The sequence below is a fragment of the Sorghum bicolor genome, chromosome 6 (assembly GCF_000003195.3).
Source record: "Sorghum bicolor cultivar BTx623 chromosome 6, Sorghum_bicolor_NCBIv3, whole genome shotgun sequence".
NCBI classification, from domain to species: domain Eukaryota; kingdom Viridiplantae; phylum Streptophyta; class Magnoliopsida; order Poales; family Poaceae; genus Sorghum; species Sorghum bicolor.
The window spans coordinates 45,265,899-45,284,004 of record NC_012875.2 but is presented as its reverse complement, the minus strand read 5'-3'; the positions used below and the strand labels follow the sequence as shown (position 1 = coordinate 45,284,004).

Genomic DNA, 18,106 nt, shown 5'->3' with positions numbered 1-18,106 from the left:
CGATCTGTCCATTAGTATTGAATGCCCTCCTCGAGCCGCACACGTGCCTCCTTCGTCTCCTCCAAATATCAGCTCTGCCACAGCTGTTTAATGGATGAGTGACAGGCGCGTCAGCTCATTGGATGGATGAGTGACGGCCTGGCATGGGCCTATCAGGCTGCGCTCCCACACAAAAAAAATAGCGCACTGAGGAGTCAAACCGTGATCACTTGTTTCAGGCTACGAAGGTCTCACCAATCGAACTACGCTAGGTTATTGTAAAGTAAACACCCGCAGTGTTATTTAATAAGGGCAAAGTAGAAAAACTAACCTCTAATTAATTACTTCTTGGTTAGCACAATCTTGTTTTAAACGTCAACTAATTCGGGTACAGAGGGAGTATGTTTATGCTGGCTTGGTTGTGTGGTCATAAGATCTAAAGCAGGCTAAGCCTAATAAAGGCAACTGATCACATCCAATGAATTTGACTATAAGGGATGAATTTTGAGTAATCTGTTGCGGTGTTGTACTCCTATATCCTTAAATTAGTTTTGACACCCAATGAATTTGACTATAAGGGATGAATTTTGAGTAATCTGTTGCGGTGTTGTGCTCATATATCCATAAATTAGTTTTAAGAGATCTCCTATAGTAGTTATAGAGAGACGGGATATGATCCAGTGACTAGATTGACAGAATTAATCTATTTTCCCTTAAACTGTCATAAGGGGATTGAAGAGAAAAAGTAACATAGTTCTTTTTTATCATTTCCTTAATTTGTCTCAAAATCTACTAAACATCTTCTCCTTTTCCCTTAAATGAAGGGGACTTTCATCCACCCCATTTCCGTTCTAAGAGCATCTCCAACAGTTGCCTAAAATCCATTTCTCAAATCTTGAGTTTTAGGAAGTTTATAAAAGTTTTAGGAAGTGTAAAAACATGTTATCTCCAATAGTTTGGTAAAAAAGCTTTTCTAAACTCTGAAACTAGGGCCCACTTGTACCTAATCTTAACATAATCGGTCTCCCCGTACCCCTTCGCGCGGCCTATATCTCGATCAACGCTAGGCCGGTCTCGCGCATCCTTTGTCTCAACGCCAGGGTGACGCCGCCCCCCGTCGCACGAACAATACTCTATGTCCCAGTAACAAATATTTGTATACGTGCATGGTCCTGTACTAGATGGTCAATCAATGATGCATGGCATTCAGAAGTTGATCAGGCGACAAGGACTGGAGGACGTCGCTTTCAGCAGCACGTAGCGGCGACAGCAGCAGGAGAGTTCAGGCTGCAGTTCCATCTGTCTGCCAATCGAACGCGGGAGAGAACGACGGCCGCGCGCGCGAGGAGATAGGCAGCGGGCTTCGACGCGGAAATATACGCCCTCCAGGACTCTTTTTGCGCGTCTCCTAAAAATAGGAAAGAGTTTTAGGAAACTCTTGGAGATGGATTTTTGATGTTTTAGCACTATTTTTAGAATACCAATAAGTTTTAGGCAACTGTTGGAGATGCAACTATTCATTTCTTGTGCACCTAACTTCCATGGCACCCAGCAAGATCCACCATCAGAGGCCACCACGAGGCTAGTCGTCAGCCTAGATCGGCCCTCCTTGTCGCGCCTTCCTCGAGATCACATCATCACCTTCGAGGCTGGCCCCTATGAGGCACATGAGCAACTTCATAATGACTTTGTTGAGCATAAGGTGGCAAACAGATAGGCAATAGATTTATCTTTGTTTTCACATGTGGACAATAGATTTATCTTTGTTTTCACATGTTTATATATATTAATTGGTGCATCTGTCCTATATTTTGTTCAAATTTAAATTAGAATTCTAAATTATGGATTTAAAATGTTTTTTAGTTGTGTATGGGGGTATAATCAGAAAAGTTTTGATTTTTATGGGATTGAAATAAGGTTCAAACTACATGATATATTAAAAGAGAGAAAAGTGGAGGAAAGGTAATACAAGGAAAATATTTTTTCTCTCTCAATGTACAGGATTAACCATCGCCTTTAGCCAGGAATCTTATTTTTTAATCACATTTAATCAGTTATAAGGGACTTTTTTCTCAATGTGATGAAGATGCTCTAAGAGTTGTGCTAATAACATTACAATAGTTACTGTTGTGGTTATTTTAATTTTATGACAGTCTGAATACGATTACATGATTCGCTTTCATTGAATTTACCAGGCCACTTTGCTAAATGTTGACACGGCAAGAGAATAAATAAGCAAATACTTCATCTATTCCACTGGCGGAGCCACCGCCCGGACCCCAGGCGGCCGGCCGGGCTCCTCGCCAAAATAAAAAAAAAATCTTCTTTATATTTATATAAAATTCTGTTATTTTATAGTTAAATATTTTTATTTAATAAAAATTGTCCGGGCTCCTGAAATTTTCTGGCTTTGCCACTGATCTATTCTAATGATTTTTTATATAGAATTTACTATGTATCAAGACATTTATTATATTTAGATGTATAATTGATAAATTTAAAAAAATAAAACAATTTATAATTTGTTAGGAAGGAGTAGTCAACATATGGGGAAATGGTTAGTTTTGTGTCGGAGGCGGGTGTCATTTGTTCACGTCTTTTTGTGAATCCCATGGTAGGATCATCCATGCCCAATTGCCCACGCATGATACTCGGATACCGAGCTTGGATATTTTTTATTATTTTTTATCCAATATTTTTAATAATAATTGCTCCTAATTTTTTGCGGATGCGACATTTTTTGTTGTGCCAGTGCCGCTCGCGCGATAGAATAATATTGACGCGCAACATGTATTAGCACAGTAATATCTGTCACATTAGACAACGTTTTCTATGTGAAAAACCTTGTCACACCATTTTCATTGGTGTGAGAGTATTGTTTTCTCATGCCACTAGTGGTGGCGTAAAGAGATTGAACCTTAGAAAAATCATAACGTTTTAATACGACATCAGATGAAGATGAATTTTTTATGAAAATTGTAAATTTTGATGAGATGTACAACTTTCTAGCTTTATTTTTGGCAAAAGTCTACTTTTCTCTGTCAACTTTCACGAAAATCCGTTTTTACTCTCTCAACTCCAAAACCGAGCAAACCACCTCCCTCAGCTTTTCAAACTTTGCATTTTATCTGCTTAGAGCGATTTCAAAGGCGGTTTTACTACAACGAATGGTGATTTTTGCTACAGTGACAGTGGTTTTATCTTTTTCTGTTTTTAATTATTCGGTTGAATTTTTAAAAAATCGTAGTAAATCACAGAAAAATCACAAAATAGAAAATTCAATTTTGTTGGACTCCATATAAGTAGATACACATAATGAACATATAATATTGCATGCTTTAGTACAAAGTTTTTGCTATGAAGGTTTTGTCTTTTTATTTTTTTATTTTTTTGGCTATTGAAAGCCCTAGTTTGGTTTTGGATAATTGATGAAACCCTAGTACTAACCTCCATAATAAGTGTATGTAGACTTAATGAGGTTGGTACATGCCAAGTGATGGAGCAAGTGATGATCATGGTGATGATGGTGATGACCACAAGATGATCAAGTGCTCAACTTGGAAAAGAAGAAAGAGAAAAACAAAAACCCTATGGAGATCAAGGCAAAGGTATTGCTTAGGGTTTTGGTTTTGGTGATCAAGACACCATAGAGGGTGTGATCACATTTAGGATAGATAGCTGTACTATAAAGAGGGGAATTCTTTGGCTAAGCGGTTATCAAGTGCCACTAGGTGTCATTGTTCATGTGCATGTATTTAGAACCTAGTGAGCTAACTTAACTCCTTCAAAGAAAATTGTTTGTGAAAATGCTAACACACTTGCACTTGTTGGTACACACGTTGTGGTGTTGGCACACTTTGAGAAGGAGGTGGAGTTTGGAAGGTAGAGAGAGGATGGGTTCCTCTCTCCCTCCCGCCGAGCTTGCGAGGCGGGATTCGGCGCTTTTGAGAAAATGAAGTGCATATTTTCTATTGCGCCGAAGGGAAATTTAGAGAAGTCGCGGGAGTGTTTCTCGCCGGACGCTGGCTCAGAGGCACCGGACGCTGTGTCTGAGCGTCCGGTGTGCAGGCTGCCTGGCTCAGCTAGGGTAAGGCACCGGACGATAGGCACCGGACGCTGGCCTGTGCGTCCTGTGGTCCGTGTCCGGTGTGAGGTCCGTTTTCCAGACCTCTCTGGGTGTGAGTCCGGTGAGCACCAGACGCTCAGGGTGCGTCCGATGGCTTGCGTCCGGTGACCCTGCAAGTTTGCGGAGCTCTCTGCGCACGGGTCCGGTGTGCACCGGACGCGTCCGGTGGTAACTTGCTCAGCGTCCGGTGCACTGCAGGTTACCGTTAGACTCTGACACGCGGCTGACGTTGGAGCACCGGACGCTGGTGTTGAGCGTCCGGTGCCCCTTTAAGAGTGTCCGGTGACCCCGTATTTCGCCCAGTGAAAGAGCCAACGGCTCTATTTACTTGAGGGGCTATAAATACGTGTTTGGCCGGCTTGGGGCATACACTCTTGGCATTCTAACATACTTGACATCCTTGTGAGCCTAAGCAAACTCCTCCCACTCATCTCCTTCATAGATTAAACATCTTTGTGAGATTGGGAGTGATTCCAAGTGCATTTGCTTGAGTGATTGCATCTAGTGGCACTTAGGGATCGTTTTAGCTGCGGTTTTCTTGTTACTCTTGGTGGTTGCCGCCATCTAGACGGCTTGGAGCAGCGGAGGAGGATTGGCACGAGTTGGTGATTGTTCGTGGCCATCTCCCGGTGATTGTGAGAGGTTTATGCCTACCTCGGCGGAGAGCCAAAGGCAACATTAGTGGATTGCTCGTGTCATTGAGCTACCTCACTTGTGGGTAGGTTCTTGTGGTGTCCTAGTGAGGACGAGGTTCGTGCTACACCTCTTAGCCACCGAACCACCAAGTGTTGGTCGACACAACGGGGACGTAGCGTGCCGGCAAGCACGTGAACCTCGGGAGAAAAATTGCTTGTCTCCATTGTGTTTGTTCATTGGATTTCTCCCGGTGATTAGACTTCATTTTATTGATTGGTTCATCCCCTCTACGCGGTGGTATAAAGATCAAACCTTCTCTCTTACATTCCCGCAAACTAGAGTAGCTTACTTACTTATATAGAAACTTTAGGTAGCTCTCTAGTGTAAGTAGTGACATAGCTCTTGTGTGCCTAGTGATCTTAACAACTAGAATTGTTGGATAGGTGGCTTGCAAACACCCCTTTTAGAGCTAGAGCAAAAAGCTTCGCTTTGTTATTTACTAACCTCTTGCTCTAGTGAGTTTGTAGAATTTCTTAATAGGCTATTCACCCCCCCTCTAGCCATATTAGGACCTTTCAGCTATATCTTCGAAAAATCATAGTAAATCACAGAAAAATAATAAAATAGAAAAATCTAATTTTGTTGGACTTCACATGAGTAGATATACACAGTGAGCATATAATATGGTATGCGATAGTTTAATAAAATAATAATAGAAGCTACAGATACGAATTATTTTAATTAATTATTAAAAAATATAGATCTAAACCTACAACAAAAAATTATACTAAAGCATATCATCTTCTATGTTCGCTGTGTTGATATGCTCATGTGGAGTATAACAAAATTGGATTTTCATTTTATGATTTTTTTGGTAATTTACTATGATTTTCAAAGATTTAGCCAAAATAAATAAAAAATAAAAAGGCAAAACCTCCATAGAAAAAACTTTGTACTAAAGTATAATATATTATATGTTCACTGTATAGATCTACTCATGTAGAGTCCAGCAAAATTAGATTTTTTATTTTATGATTTTTTGTGATTTACTATGGTTTTTTAAAGATGTAGTCAAAATAAATAAAAAGGAAAAAACAAAACATTGTTACTATAGTAAACCACCATTTATTGTAGCAAAAGTGTCTTTAAAATCGTTGTAGGAAGATAAAATGTACGGTTTTAAAAGTTAAGGAAGGTGGTTTATCCAGTTTTGGAGTTGAGGTAGGAAAAGTGAAGTATGGTGATAGTTAGGGAAGGAAAAGTAGACTTTTTCTATTATTTTTTATTTGAGAACATTAAGATGCTCAAAAAATAATATAAAATTTGAGGAGCATGATAATCGTGTGCTAGTGCTTGCCGTATTCAAAAATAATATCTTTTTTTGTATAGTGTCAAATGAAAATATTTTTTACATTAAAGTTGTAGCCTTTGATAAGATTTACAACTTTACAACTTTTATTTTTTAATTTGAGGCGGTTAAGATGCTAAGAAACAATATGAAATTTTATCGGTATAATAATCTCATATTAATGCTTGTCACATAGAAAATAATTTATTTTTTGTATGGTGTCAAATGTAGCTCTCAATAAGATATACAACTTTATAGTTTTAAATTTTTGTCGTTAACATACTCTAAAAAATATTACAAACTTTTAGCAGCATATTAATCATGCACTAGGTCTTTTCGCCTTACTAAAATTATTTTTTTTTCCTGTATGGTATCAAATGAAGATATCTTTTATATTTAAAATATAACTAACTATGAGATCAAAAACTTTTTAGTTTTGAGGTCTTTTATTTGAGATAGTTAAGATTTAAAAAACAGTACAAATTTAAGGAGCATATTAATCGTGTATGCTTATCTTTTTAGAAAAATTATATATTTCTTATTTCATGTCGCATAAAATACTTTTTAAATGAAAGTAGTTGATCTCATTGAAAGCTACGACTTTAATATAAAAAGTACCTGCATTTGATACCATACAAAAATGATATTATTTTTCTAATGTGACAAACGCTAGTACATAATTATTATGCTGCTGAAATATTATATCATTTTTTGAACATCTTAATGACTTTAAATATAAAAACTATAAAGTTATAGATCTCATTGAAAACTACAACTTTGATGTCAAAATTAACTTCATTTGACATCATATACCGAAGGTATGGTGAAGAACATCCTGATTAGGCTGTCAAAAAAAATATTGTAAAGAAAATTTTGATTTGACAGTTAAAAATAGGCAAAGAAAAAAAAGGAGGATGTGCAAGGCGCACGTGTCATGCGCCAGCATGCCGAGCACCACCAGTTGGCCCCGGCGGCATCGGTGGCTGACTTTTTCATCATTGCTATATGTGCATGCCGCACATGTTGCCACGTCTACCACAACACGAGTCTTCCCGTGAGTTGGGTGTGCGTCCATTTGGCACGCCACTCGCTCGGCCTAGCTCGCTTATGAGGCGACTCAGGCATGCCATGCTGTACAGTATGGTGCTTTTGATTCACAATCAAAGCGCTGCTGGCCACGAGATTAAGGGGGTGTTTAGTTCCCCTCTCATTTCAAAAAAAAATAGATTTTATTTTATTATTTTGTAAAATAAAAGTAAGGCCTTTTTAGATCTAAAAAATTTTAAAATTTTGACACTACAGCATTTTCATTTTTATTTGACAAACATTGTCCAATTAGGGAGTAACTACGCTTAAAAGATTCATCTCGCGATTTACGGGCAAACTGTACAATTAGTTTTTATTTTCATCTATATTTAATGATCTATGCATATGCAATAAGATTTGATGTGATAGAATTTTGAATTTTTTTTTGTTTTTAGAGGGAACTAAACAAGGCCTACATACCATGTAAATTTTTTGACAAAAGATGATTATTTTCTATTTTGGATTTTGGCTTCAAGAGGCCAAAAAAACATAAAAGAATCTCATGAGGCCCTCATGAGAGCAATAAATTCTACACTTTGGATGAAATTAAATATGACCCTAAAAATTTTGACATTTTTACTTTCCTTTATTATAAAGTAGTTGACATTTTGTATTTTGTATTTTTTAAAACTAAACACTCCCTAAGATTACTCGGAGCTTGAGATGTGGTGGAACTGGAATGGAAGAAGAAAACGGCCCAGCCCGGCCGGCTAGCCCAGTGGTTCAACTTTCCCGTGGTGGGCTGGTTGCTGCTTGTATTTACATGCATGCACGTTTATTGCACGCTGTACAGTGGAAATTAAACCTGAGAGTATACTATACCATAACTAGAAATAGTAGCGCGACTAGCAGAATTTGGTTAGGCCTTGTTCCGATGTTGTCGTATTCATTTCAATCCATGTGTGTTGGTGTGGATTGGGGTAGAATTTAGTTCAAGTTCCACTTCAATCCACCTCAACACATGTGGATTGATGTGAATCTGACAATATCAAACAAAGCCTTAAGAGGGGGGCAGCACATGCATGTGCGATTCTACCTGGCTGTCTGCTTGAGCTGTGAGTTGTTCTCTCTGACGGAGCGGCGGGACAACTGTGTATCCAAACTTTCAGTAGTGCAGTGCAGGTAGGAGACACACTTCGTGAATTAAGGGTGGCATCAAATCCATGGTTGTAGATTACTTCTCTATTAAATTAAATAAGATGTCATCTAAATAAAATATTACTAATATGACAATCTAATTAGTAAGAAAAGAGAAGAAAAAATAAAAGAAATGATTTCCACAAACGCCTTCGGCTCTTCATCCGATGCACCAAGGAACGATCAAAATGGCACTAGGGCCTTGTTTAGTTCCAAAAAATTTTACAAAATAGAAATAGTAGCACTTTCGTTTGTATTTGACAAATATTGTCCAATCATAAACTAACTAGGCTCAAAAGATTCATCTCGTCAATTCCGACCAAACTGTGCAATTAATTTTTATTTTTATCTATATTTAATACTTCTTGCATGCGTCTAAAGATTTTATGTGACGGAAAATCTAAAAAATTTTGTAAAATTTTTTGGAATCCAGGTGGCTAGACTGCTCTCGCCGGCATCCGGTCGTGCCACAGTGCCCATGCCAGCCCGCTCGCCCACGCTCCGCCGCGCGCCCGCGCCCGCTCGCACCGGCCCCGCGCTCGGCCGTGCGTCCCATGCCGCCGCGCCCAGGAGGCAGGAGCGCCGGCACCCGCTCATCCGCGCCGCCGTGCCCGCGCTCGGCCTTGCATCCCGCGCCGCCGCACCACCGCTCGTCCGCGCCGCCATGCATGCGCGCACTCGAACTTGCGTCGTCCCGCGTCGCCCATGCCCAAATGCATGGTTGTGCTCTATGTGTTGTGCACCCGGCTGTGGCTCTCTCTGGCCTTGTTTAGTTCTAATTTTTTTTTTTGCAAAACAGCTACCGTAGCACTTTCGTTTGTTTGTGACAAATATTGTCCAATTATAGATTAACTAGGCTCAAAAGATTCATCTCATCAATTCCGACCAAACTATGTAATTAGTTTTTATTTTCGTCTATATTTAATACTTCATGCATGCGTTTAAAGATTCGATGTGACGAAGAATTTGAAAAATTTTGTAAAATTTTTTAAACTAAACAAGGCCCTCGCCTCTGCTGCGGACGTTCGATGGAGCTGCTGCAGCCTGGAGGCCGCACGCACATGGGCATGCAGTCCGATCGCAATCGCAGCAAGCAGCAGCAGACCAGTAAGCACATGGCGCGCACACAACACAGCCGATGCTGCAGACCCAGAGAGATGAGAGATCCCTAGTAGTACAGCCCAGCTGTACGGTACGTCCAGACAAGGGCCGCAGGATCAGGGGTGCCGTACGTACCAATGCCATTGCCATGTAGCCACGTACGTAGTACACTACACGCGCGGCGTCGGCGTTGTTCGTCCCCCCGTGGGAGCTGGGAACTGGGACGGACGACGGAGATGCACCAGCATTCTGACCCGCAGGCGCCCCCCTGCCCTTTGCTCCGGCCGTACGCGGTGACGGGCTGCCACAGACTTCGCTCGTGCCCCACCACTCGCCAAGTCGCCGGTCGCCACCGCCCGGCTCGGCTCGCCTCACAGTGCCGACGCTAGGACTCTAGTAATAAATGGCGCCGCAGCTTTTTAGCTGGGGACGGAACGGATCGGATCGGACATGCATCCCGGGCCGGCAGCGCGACGTGCGTGAAGATTGAAGAAGCCGTACGTCAAGCGCCGCGCCGACTGCCGCCGCCGGGCGCTGGGCGCTTTGCAGTGGCCGCACGCGACGCACGCACGCACGCATGATCAGTGAGTGTAACGGGGCCGGCCGGGGACCTGGCTCATGGCTGATTGGCACGTGCTGCTCGCGAGCCCCAGCGGCTGGCAGGCCATCAGGAGGACCACCAGCTGCTGGGATTTTGGCCGGCGCCGATGATTCTCAACCGCGATCGGCCTCCCGACGACAACGCAAGATGCGGATGCTGAGATGCATGCAGTTGGTCTGTTCGTGGTGCTGGTGGGGGCCTGCAGTGCAGGGGGGACGGCATGCGACCAGCGGCCGGCGCCAATGCAAAGCCAGCCAGGCCAGCTAGCTGATCCATTGGTACACCACGAGGAATCAGCCAGTAGCGGAGTAGCCACCGCCCACATGCAGTATCTATCTGCCGTCGCCAGCTAGCGACGCGAGTCTCGCCGCAGATCTGTACGGGCAAGGACCGAGGCACGCCGCCGGCGGGCGGGCGCGGTGGGGGACAGCCATGGATCATGGATGCACGATCGACGCGGTGAATGATAGTACTATACTCGTATACCGTATACGATACGATACGAAACGATCGCGCTCGCTCGTGACCACCTAAAACGACGCTAGCTACCCGCGCGCGAGGTCGCTCGTCAGTAGTGACACCGTAACGCCACACGCTTTATTGTCTAAATTTTAATTTAGGTCTTGGTCTTGTTTAGTTCCTAAAAAATTTTGTAAAATTTTTCAAATTCCCCGTCGCATCGAATCTTTAGATGCATGCATAGAGTATTAAATATAGACGAAAATAAAAACTAATTATACAGTTTGGTCGAAATTGACGAGACGAATCTTTTGAGCCTAGTTAGTCCACGATTGGACAATATTTGTCAAATACAAACGAAAGTGCTACAGTGTAGATTTCCTGGAATTTTTTGGAACTAAACAAGGCCCTTGTTTAGTTCCAAAAATTTTTGCAAAATAGGATAACTAGGGTCAAAAGATTCATCTCGTCAATTTCGACTAAATTGTGCAATTAGTTTTTATTTTCGTCTATATTTAATACTCTATGCATGCGTCTAAAGATTTGATGTGACGGAGAATCTGAAAAATTTTGCAAAATTTTTTGCAACTAAACAAGGCCTTAAGGCACTCACAATGCAAGACTTTATCACAAAGTGCAAGACAATTAATGACATATTATTTATGGTATTTTGCTGATGTGGCAGCATATGTATTGAAGAAAGAGGTAGAAAAAATAAGACTCCAAGTCTTATTTAGACTCTAAGTCCATATTATTCGAGGTAATAAATAACTTTAGACTCTATGATAGAGTCTGCATTGTGAATGTCCTTATACGATCGACGACACGCGCGCGCAAATCGAGCAAGCAAAAACTATCACTCGCTTGGACACGTGAACGTTCCTTCCAGCGAGAGAGCCATGTATGCTAGAAATTTAGGCAATTTAAGTAGCAATTTAATGCAGAAAAATAATAATGCCAAGTTTGTGCATCAGATATGTGCATGATATTTTAGTCGTTGAAAATAGAGGATGACCTACAGAATACTGTGCGGCACAAGAGCCGATTACGCTAGTCGATATAGGACTTGTTGGAGTAGTCGCCTCGCTCGATGCAGTACAGAGAGGTTGCAGTGTCAATCTCCCGCTGCCACCATGAACGCCGGGAAGAAGATGAGGTTGTCGTATGATCGAGCTCTCTGAAAACCTGATTGTCAATCTTCTCCCGAGCATATGAACTCACAAACGGCGCCAGTTTCGAAGGCATGCTCTCCCTATTCCCATGAGCGCAAGAACCAGGACTGGGATGATAGAGAGCAGCGCAACAACAGCGAGTTGGTGTTCTTAGTTATAACTCATCACTCCCGAACAAGAAAAGGAGTGTCCCTTTTATGCGGCAACAACGGAAGATGAAGATGAAAAGCCGCGCATAAAAGGTAATGCACATATCATGACATTGTCCATTACTAGTAACTCATAAAACTTACAAATCAATTGTGTGTTACTAGTAACAGAGAAAAAACTAAGACATCGTAAACCACTATCACATACTAATGATCATCATACACACATAACACTCGTCAAACCGTAAGTTACACTGTATAAAGGATTCAACAAATTACACCTAGCATTAGCTTTGATCTTAGGTTTTTCTTTGATTTAATTGCTGAATAAATTGGAGGAACCCAATTAAATCCAACAATGTAGCTCTTGCCGTTAGGGATCGGAGGCTAGGTCAATCAATTATCCGATCGATCGATCGAGACCAACAGCCCAACCATCTAATTACCTTCATCCATGTGTTACTACTTACTACAAGTCTTCGACCTTGAGGCTAGGTTCACCTATACATTGCCTTGACCAAATCTTCAACAACTCGGCCTGATAATAATAAGGTTTGGTTAAGTGAGCACTGAGCACTTGCTTTATTATGTCTCGATCTGGAAACTCTTTTTTTAAAATAATGTATGATCCGTATTTTACTGTAAACTTATATATTATTTTATCGTCCAGATTCATATAATAACAACTTGCAATGACCGCAGAATCATCATGCAATCCTCTATATATAACTTGAATCGTGTAAATAAATATACTTGAAAGCTAGTCAAAGCATGTAGCAACGAACACTTCACCTAGCGCATCTTGCTCATCCACAAAATTGTGTAGGAAGGCAATAACTTACGGGCGCCATTGACACACCAACAAATTCCAAGACTAGAAAGCCAGCGAGAGAAATATGACGGACACATCATAACATTAGTAATACTACTCCTGTGGAGGGACAAGAAAAAGTATTTCCCTAGAATTGAGTTAATTATGACTAGAACAAGTGTTCTAATATCTTTAATCTTCTTTGTCTCCTTTTCTGTTCCCTGAGTGTTGGGTCGTTTTTTTTTTTTGCTCTTTCGGCTCCTTTGTTGTCTCTTTTTTGCTGTTTTTGGACCTTGTTTTGTAATCTCCTTGGTTACTCGTATTAAAAACTTTGAGTACAGGTCCCTAGGCCTCTGCTGTTCATTTTTTTAAAAAAAATTGCAAACAGAAAAAAAAAAATCAAATTTCAGACTGACACGATGTCCCGTCTTATTCAGAAAGTACGGTTGGCTGGTTTGTTGTGAGAGAAAAACACTGCTGATTCATCTGATAATCTCAAGCGAATAGTCTGTTCAGTTGCGGTGAATTGATGGCACCTCTGACTTTGGTGTACCATCATCGCATCCACATCGTGGGACTTTGATAAAAGGGTACTGGTAATTAACAGAGGGTTGATCACATTCTCCCAGCATGTTCCAAACCAGGGGGGGGGGATCAAAAATCGGATTGTGGATCCGGATTTCAGTTGCCGCGAATTGATGCACCTCTGAATTTTGGTGTACCGTACGTCATCACATCGCGGGACTCAGATAAAGACTACTACTGGTAATATATACTAATTAACAACAGTTGAGCACATTCTCCTTGTGTTAAAAGAATTCGTAACTCCTGCAATTATTGGCAATCATTTGGTTGCACAGTCAATCGATGATTCAGCCATGACAATACACGCTGAGCTGAAAGTTCCTGGTGGCAGGCAAAGGCAGACAGCCCGGCGTGACGACAAGCATGCACGCAGGCGAAAGCGAGCTGAGCCCATGTGTCCACGCATAGCATATGCAGGACGCTCTCGGTTGACTTTTGGAAACCAGTGTCGGCTGGATCAGAGAATTTCCTCTGATGCACAAGGAAGTGAAAAAATTTTGGATTTTATTACTGTAGCATTTTCGTTTGTTTGTGGTAAATATTGTTCAATTATAGACTAACTAGGGTCAAAAGATTCGTCTCACGATTTACAGTTAGACTGTGTGATTAGTTTTTGTTTTCGTCTATATTTAATGCTTCATGCATGTACTACAAGATTTGATATGATAGAGAATTTTGAAAACTTTTTGATTTTTCGGAGTGAACTAAACAAGGCCCCACCTGCATCAGTGAATTTGGCACTCCCGTGTACTCCAAGGTTACTTGGGCCGTCAAACAAGGAAGATTTTTTTTTTACTTGTCGACGAGGGTAAATAATGCTCTTGCCAACGACCTTGACACCTCAGTACTTTTTATACCATATGTTGACGCTTTGCCATCACGTCATCTACTTCCAGTTGATGCTGATCCTCCGAGATCCCATTCAGCCCAGATTAGTTAATCCAATACCACCTCATTTAGATATTGACCAAGGTTGATTATTCTCGTAGAGCACAATGTATTATAAGGCGCTATGTGAAGTGGATCAATATGATAAGTACGGTATAGTTTGCTAAAACGTCAAGTGAATTTAAATTTCCGCATGTGTCATATGCGTGTGCAGTTAGTAGTAGAAGGATAATAGCACGAGGGAATGTCCTGATGATAGTTTATTCGAGGGGAATCCGAAGAATCTCTTACAGTCCGATACAAAGGTTGAGCAACTTCCATCATCAAACGTGAAAATAAAAGTCAGCTATAATTGCTTCATTTTAATTGTGATTGTTGATATTTGAACTGACAAAGCGTTTGGTTGGCTAAAATGTAACATGACCTGATTACGTAGGGAATCACATGGCGATACAGTTGTTTGCTTCAACCTGACCCGTTAAGAGATGCCTCGTTATCGAATACTGACCCATTCACTCCTGATTGCGCCCATCCCTGAGTTCTATCCTATTATGGCTCAACCAAACATGCATCCAAACAGATTAGCGCAGCGCAACCAGTGATGATCCGACACCATTCTCACCGCAAATGGAATCCCCATATTTGTTTGCCTTATTCGGTGAACTAAACACTATCTAGTATACTATGGGTGTGCTTGGATTCCCTGTTGATCCTTGCAATACCTATTGGGGCAAGTTGAAATAGTGGATGCATTTGGATTCTTTGCCCACTACTCTTTGCCTGTGAAAGCAAGAATTTTGCTTGCTAGTTTTGGTGAGCCAAATTTGGCTCTCCTATCTTTGCAAGGCTAGCCTTACTCACTGGGGTGAAACAAGCAAGCTTGGCAAGGGAACCAACATGACCCTATATTAATCGAGTTGTATAGGCAAGGATATGCAATTCACTAAAACTTCGTTTGCTTCTTCAATGGTGAATCCAACCTTGACGAGCAGATCATGATTTGGGGGGGGGGGGGGGGTTAGGAATTAGGTGGACTCTAGGTGTAGAGATGACTAGGGAATGTGGCTTGTTGGACAATCAGGAGGATAAGGCAGCTAGGGCACCATCCGCCATGGTGGTGCTATATTGGATAGAGTTGGTAGTTTGAGGCAATCAATTCGTGGTTTATTGTTCTATCTCTAAGCCTAATAACTCTTCACTAGTCCTCACCCCCACTATTCGTTGCCACCACCTTCTGATCATCACTTCCCACATCATCCAAGGTGTCTAGCCCTCTCTTGTTAGAGCAATTGGATATGGTCTTGTTGTACGCCATCGTGGTGGAGGCCACGATAGCATAGTAGAGCATGTTTAGATCGGTGCCTACATCATCCTAACGAACTTTTGTTCATTGGCTAGGAGCAATAAATGTGTTTGGATTGTGAAAAAAAAAATAACTTGGCTCTAACTCCCATACCCAACCATAAATTCGTTTTTGTGGCATGAGTTGATTAAATTGGGGTGGTCAAATCTAATGTCAAAATTTAACCATGATGTTCAGTTTCTCTCTAGGCCGTGAGAGGGTTATCAGCCCAGCCATGATATGCCACATCCAACTCGCAGCACAAGACATATAACGTAGAGCTGTTGTTTGGTTCACGTATGAACTGTGACAACCATATACTCTTTTTTCTTAAGTACAAATTAGTTGTGGCGTGGAATTTTAACACCACACCTTAGACGCTGTCAATGTCGGACGTGGCTGTGAGCCAAACACAACATGTCACTCTCGCATTGACAATCAGATAACTAGCGCGGTTGAGGCATTCCAAATTCATAAAAATAACTATAGGGACAAAATCAAGATTGTAACAGACAAGCCAACCATCAAACATTAGGGAGCGATTTGACAGACACCAGCCCTTGACGTGAATCATATAATGAAAGAAATAATAGTGGAAGAAGGTGCCGACGGCCAAGGGAGAGGATCAGGGATGCACCCCCGGTGCACACAGCACTGGGTACCTGCAGGCAGCAAATTAAAGGAGCTTTCCGTGGTCAAGACTCAAGACGACCGACGTGACCCAACCAACACTTTGCATTTGCTCTGGGACGGTCCGCGCGCATGCACCGGTTGCTTGCGACGGTGCTCGCAATTCTACGCCACCACTTGTCCCCGGCGAGCAATTAAAGGAACCTAATCGATGAAGAAAGCACACTGCACGGTGACTCTCCATTTCCCAACAGTTCAGGGAGCGATCGAGGTGTGTTCGTTGACACACTCTCTCTCTCTCTCTCTCTCTCTCAAAACAAACAAGCAAACAGAAGTCACGAAATTTGCAATGGCTTTTCAGACAGCGCCCTATGTGCCAAATTGGATCCAAAAAGATACAAGCTCAAATAATTCACGCAGTACTACTAGTGAACAACGCATAGTGGTCACTGATGGTCACGGAAACAATGCATTATGCTCAATTGCTTTACTGTAGTATGGGGTCATATATATAGTAGTAGTACAATATACCCGATCTCGTCGCACACACGGGCCTTTTCATACTTCACTTTTTTTTTTGACAAGATTTTCATACTTCACATTAACTGTGCCTTACCAATCAGCGAGCAATCTTACAACCTAATTAACGGGTGGGACGCACACAGCATCACCATTCACCTCACCAGCTAGCACTATAGCAGCAGCAGCTGCTTCAGCATCAAGTCCGGATTAACCCATTATTAACGGCGGGAACAGACAAAAAGCACACGCACACGGGGAAAACGAAAAAAAAAAACCCACCTTAATTACAGTGTCAAGCTAAGCCACGCGTGATTAATCCTCCTAAGCACATTGCTTAATCCGCACCACAGCAGCAGCACCCACACAAACGCAAGGCGCCGCGCGGCCAAAGGAGGAGCTGAGGAGCAGCAGCACCGGAACCAGACACGCGCGCGCGCGCGGCCGGCGCGAGATCAGCGAACCCAGCTCACCGGAACTTGGCCGGAGCGCGGGGGCGCGGCGGCGGCGTGCCGGCGAGGCAGTCGCGGGACCGCGTGCACGACCGGTACAGGCTGAGCACGGCGAGCCAGTCGGTTAGCGTGGCGGCCAGCGCCGGCGGCCGCTGCCTGCGCCGCCGCCGCCGCCGCCTCGCCGCCGCCTTGGCGTCGTCGGGGACGATGAAGTAGCCGTCGGCGGCGGCGGCGGAGGAGGAGGAGGAGAAGGGCCCGTCGGCGGCGCCGACCTTGCTGGAGAGGAGGGAGGGTGGGAGGGGAAGCGGCAGCGCCGCCGCCGCCGCCGCCGTAGCCTTGGCCGTCTTGGCGCGCACCGCCTGCTGGCGCGCGGGCGTCTTGGGGATGCCCGGGCGGTGCTCCCAGGAGAAGGGCACCGCGGAGGCGCGCAGCGGGGAGAGGAAGAAGCGGTGGTGGAACGGCGAGGGCGCCGGCGAGAAGGACGGGAACGAGAAGGAGAGGCCCGAGGAGGCACAGGACGAGGAGGAGGAGGACGACGAAGAGGACGCGGACGTGGGGAGCGCGGAGGAGGAGGAGGACGACGGGAGGAGCTGCCTCCGCCGCCGCAGCCGCTTCCGGTGAGTGGCGGCGGTGGCCGGTGCCGGCGCCGGTGCCGGTGGCGGGGATGCGGATGGGTTGGGCATTGCCGTGCCCGTGTGTTTGTTTCTTGGTGTAGGCGAGGCGTCAGACAGAGGGAAGTGCTCTCTGCTGGAAGAACTGGAATCAGTGGAGGCGCAGGAGCAGAAGGGGGAGAGCTGCGCGCGGGCTTTTTTATGGTCGGGTCACGGCGCAGGACGGGGGGAGGTGACGTGATCCGGATGTGCAGCTTCGGTTTGGTAATTTTGTGCATCCGAGACATCGGATCAAGGCGGTAACAGTAATGCACCTACACGGTTAGGCTTAGCTTTAGGTAGGGTAGTAGCAGTGGAACTAGTGAAGAGTAGGTTAATTTAAGCGATTCGAGATCAAGGAGGGTGAGTTATATTTACGGCGCAGTAAAATCAACAAGTAGCGGTTCTGTGAAGTGAGAAATGAGCATGTTATTG

General features: G+C 43.4%; 1 protein-coding gene across 1 annotated transcript; it reads right to left on the bottom strand.

Annotated features, from left to right (window-relative positions):
- Positions 16,507-17,790, bottom strand: LOC110436554 (serine/arginine repetitive matrix protein 2-like). Its single transcript, XM_021463838.1, has one exon. The coding sequence runs from the start codon at positions 17,702-17,704 to the stop codon at positions 17,039-17,041; it is 666 nt and encodes a 221-aa protein (XP_021319513.1). The 5' UTR covers positions 17,705-17,790; the 3' UTR covers positions 16,507-17,038.

Bases quoted from the DNA above. Each gene is read 5' to 3' on its own strand.
- LOC110436554 (XM_021463838.1), bottom strand. From the start codon at position 17,704: ATGCCCAACCCATCCGCATCCCCGCCACCGGCACCGGCGCCGGCACCG.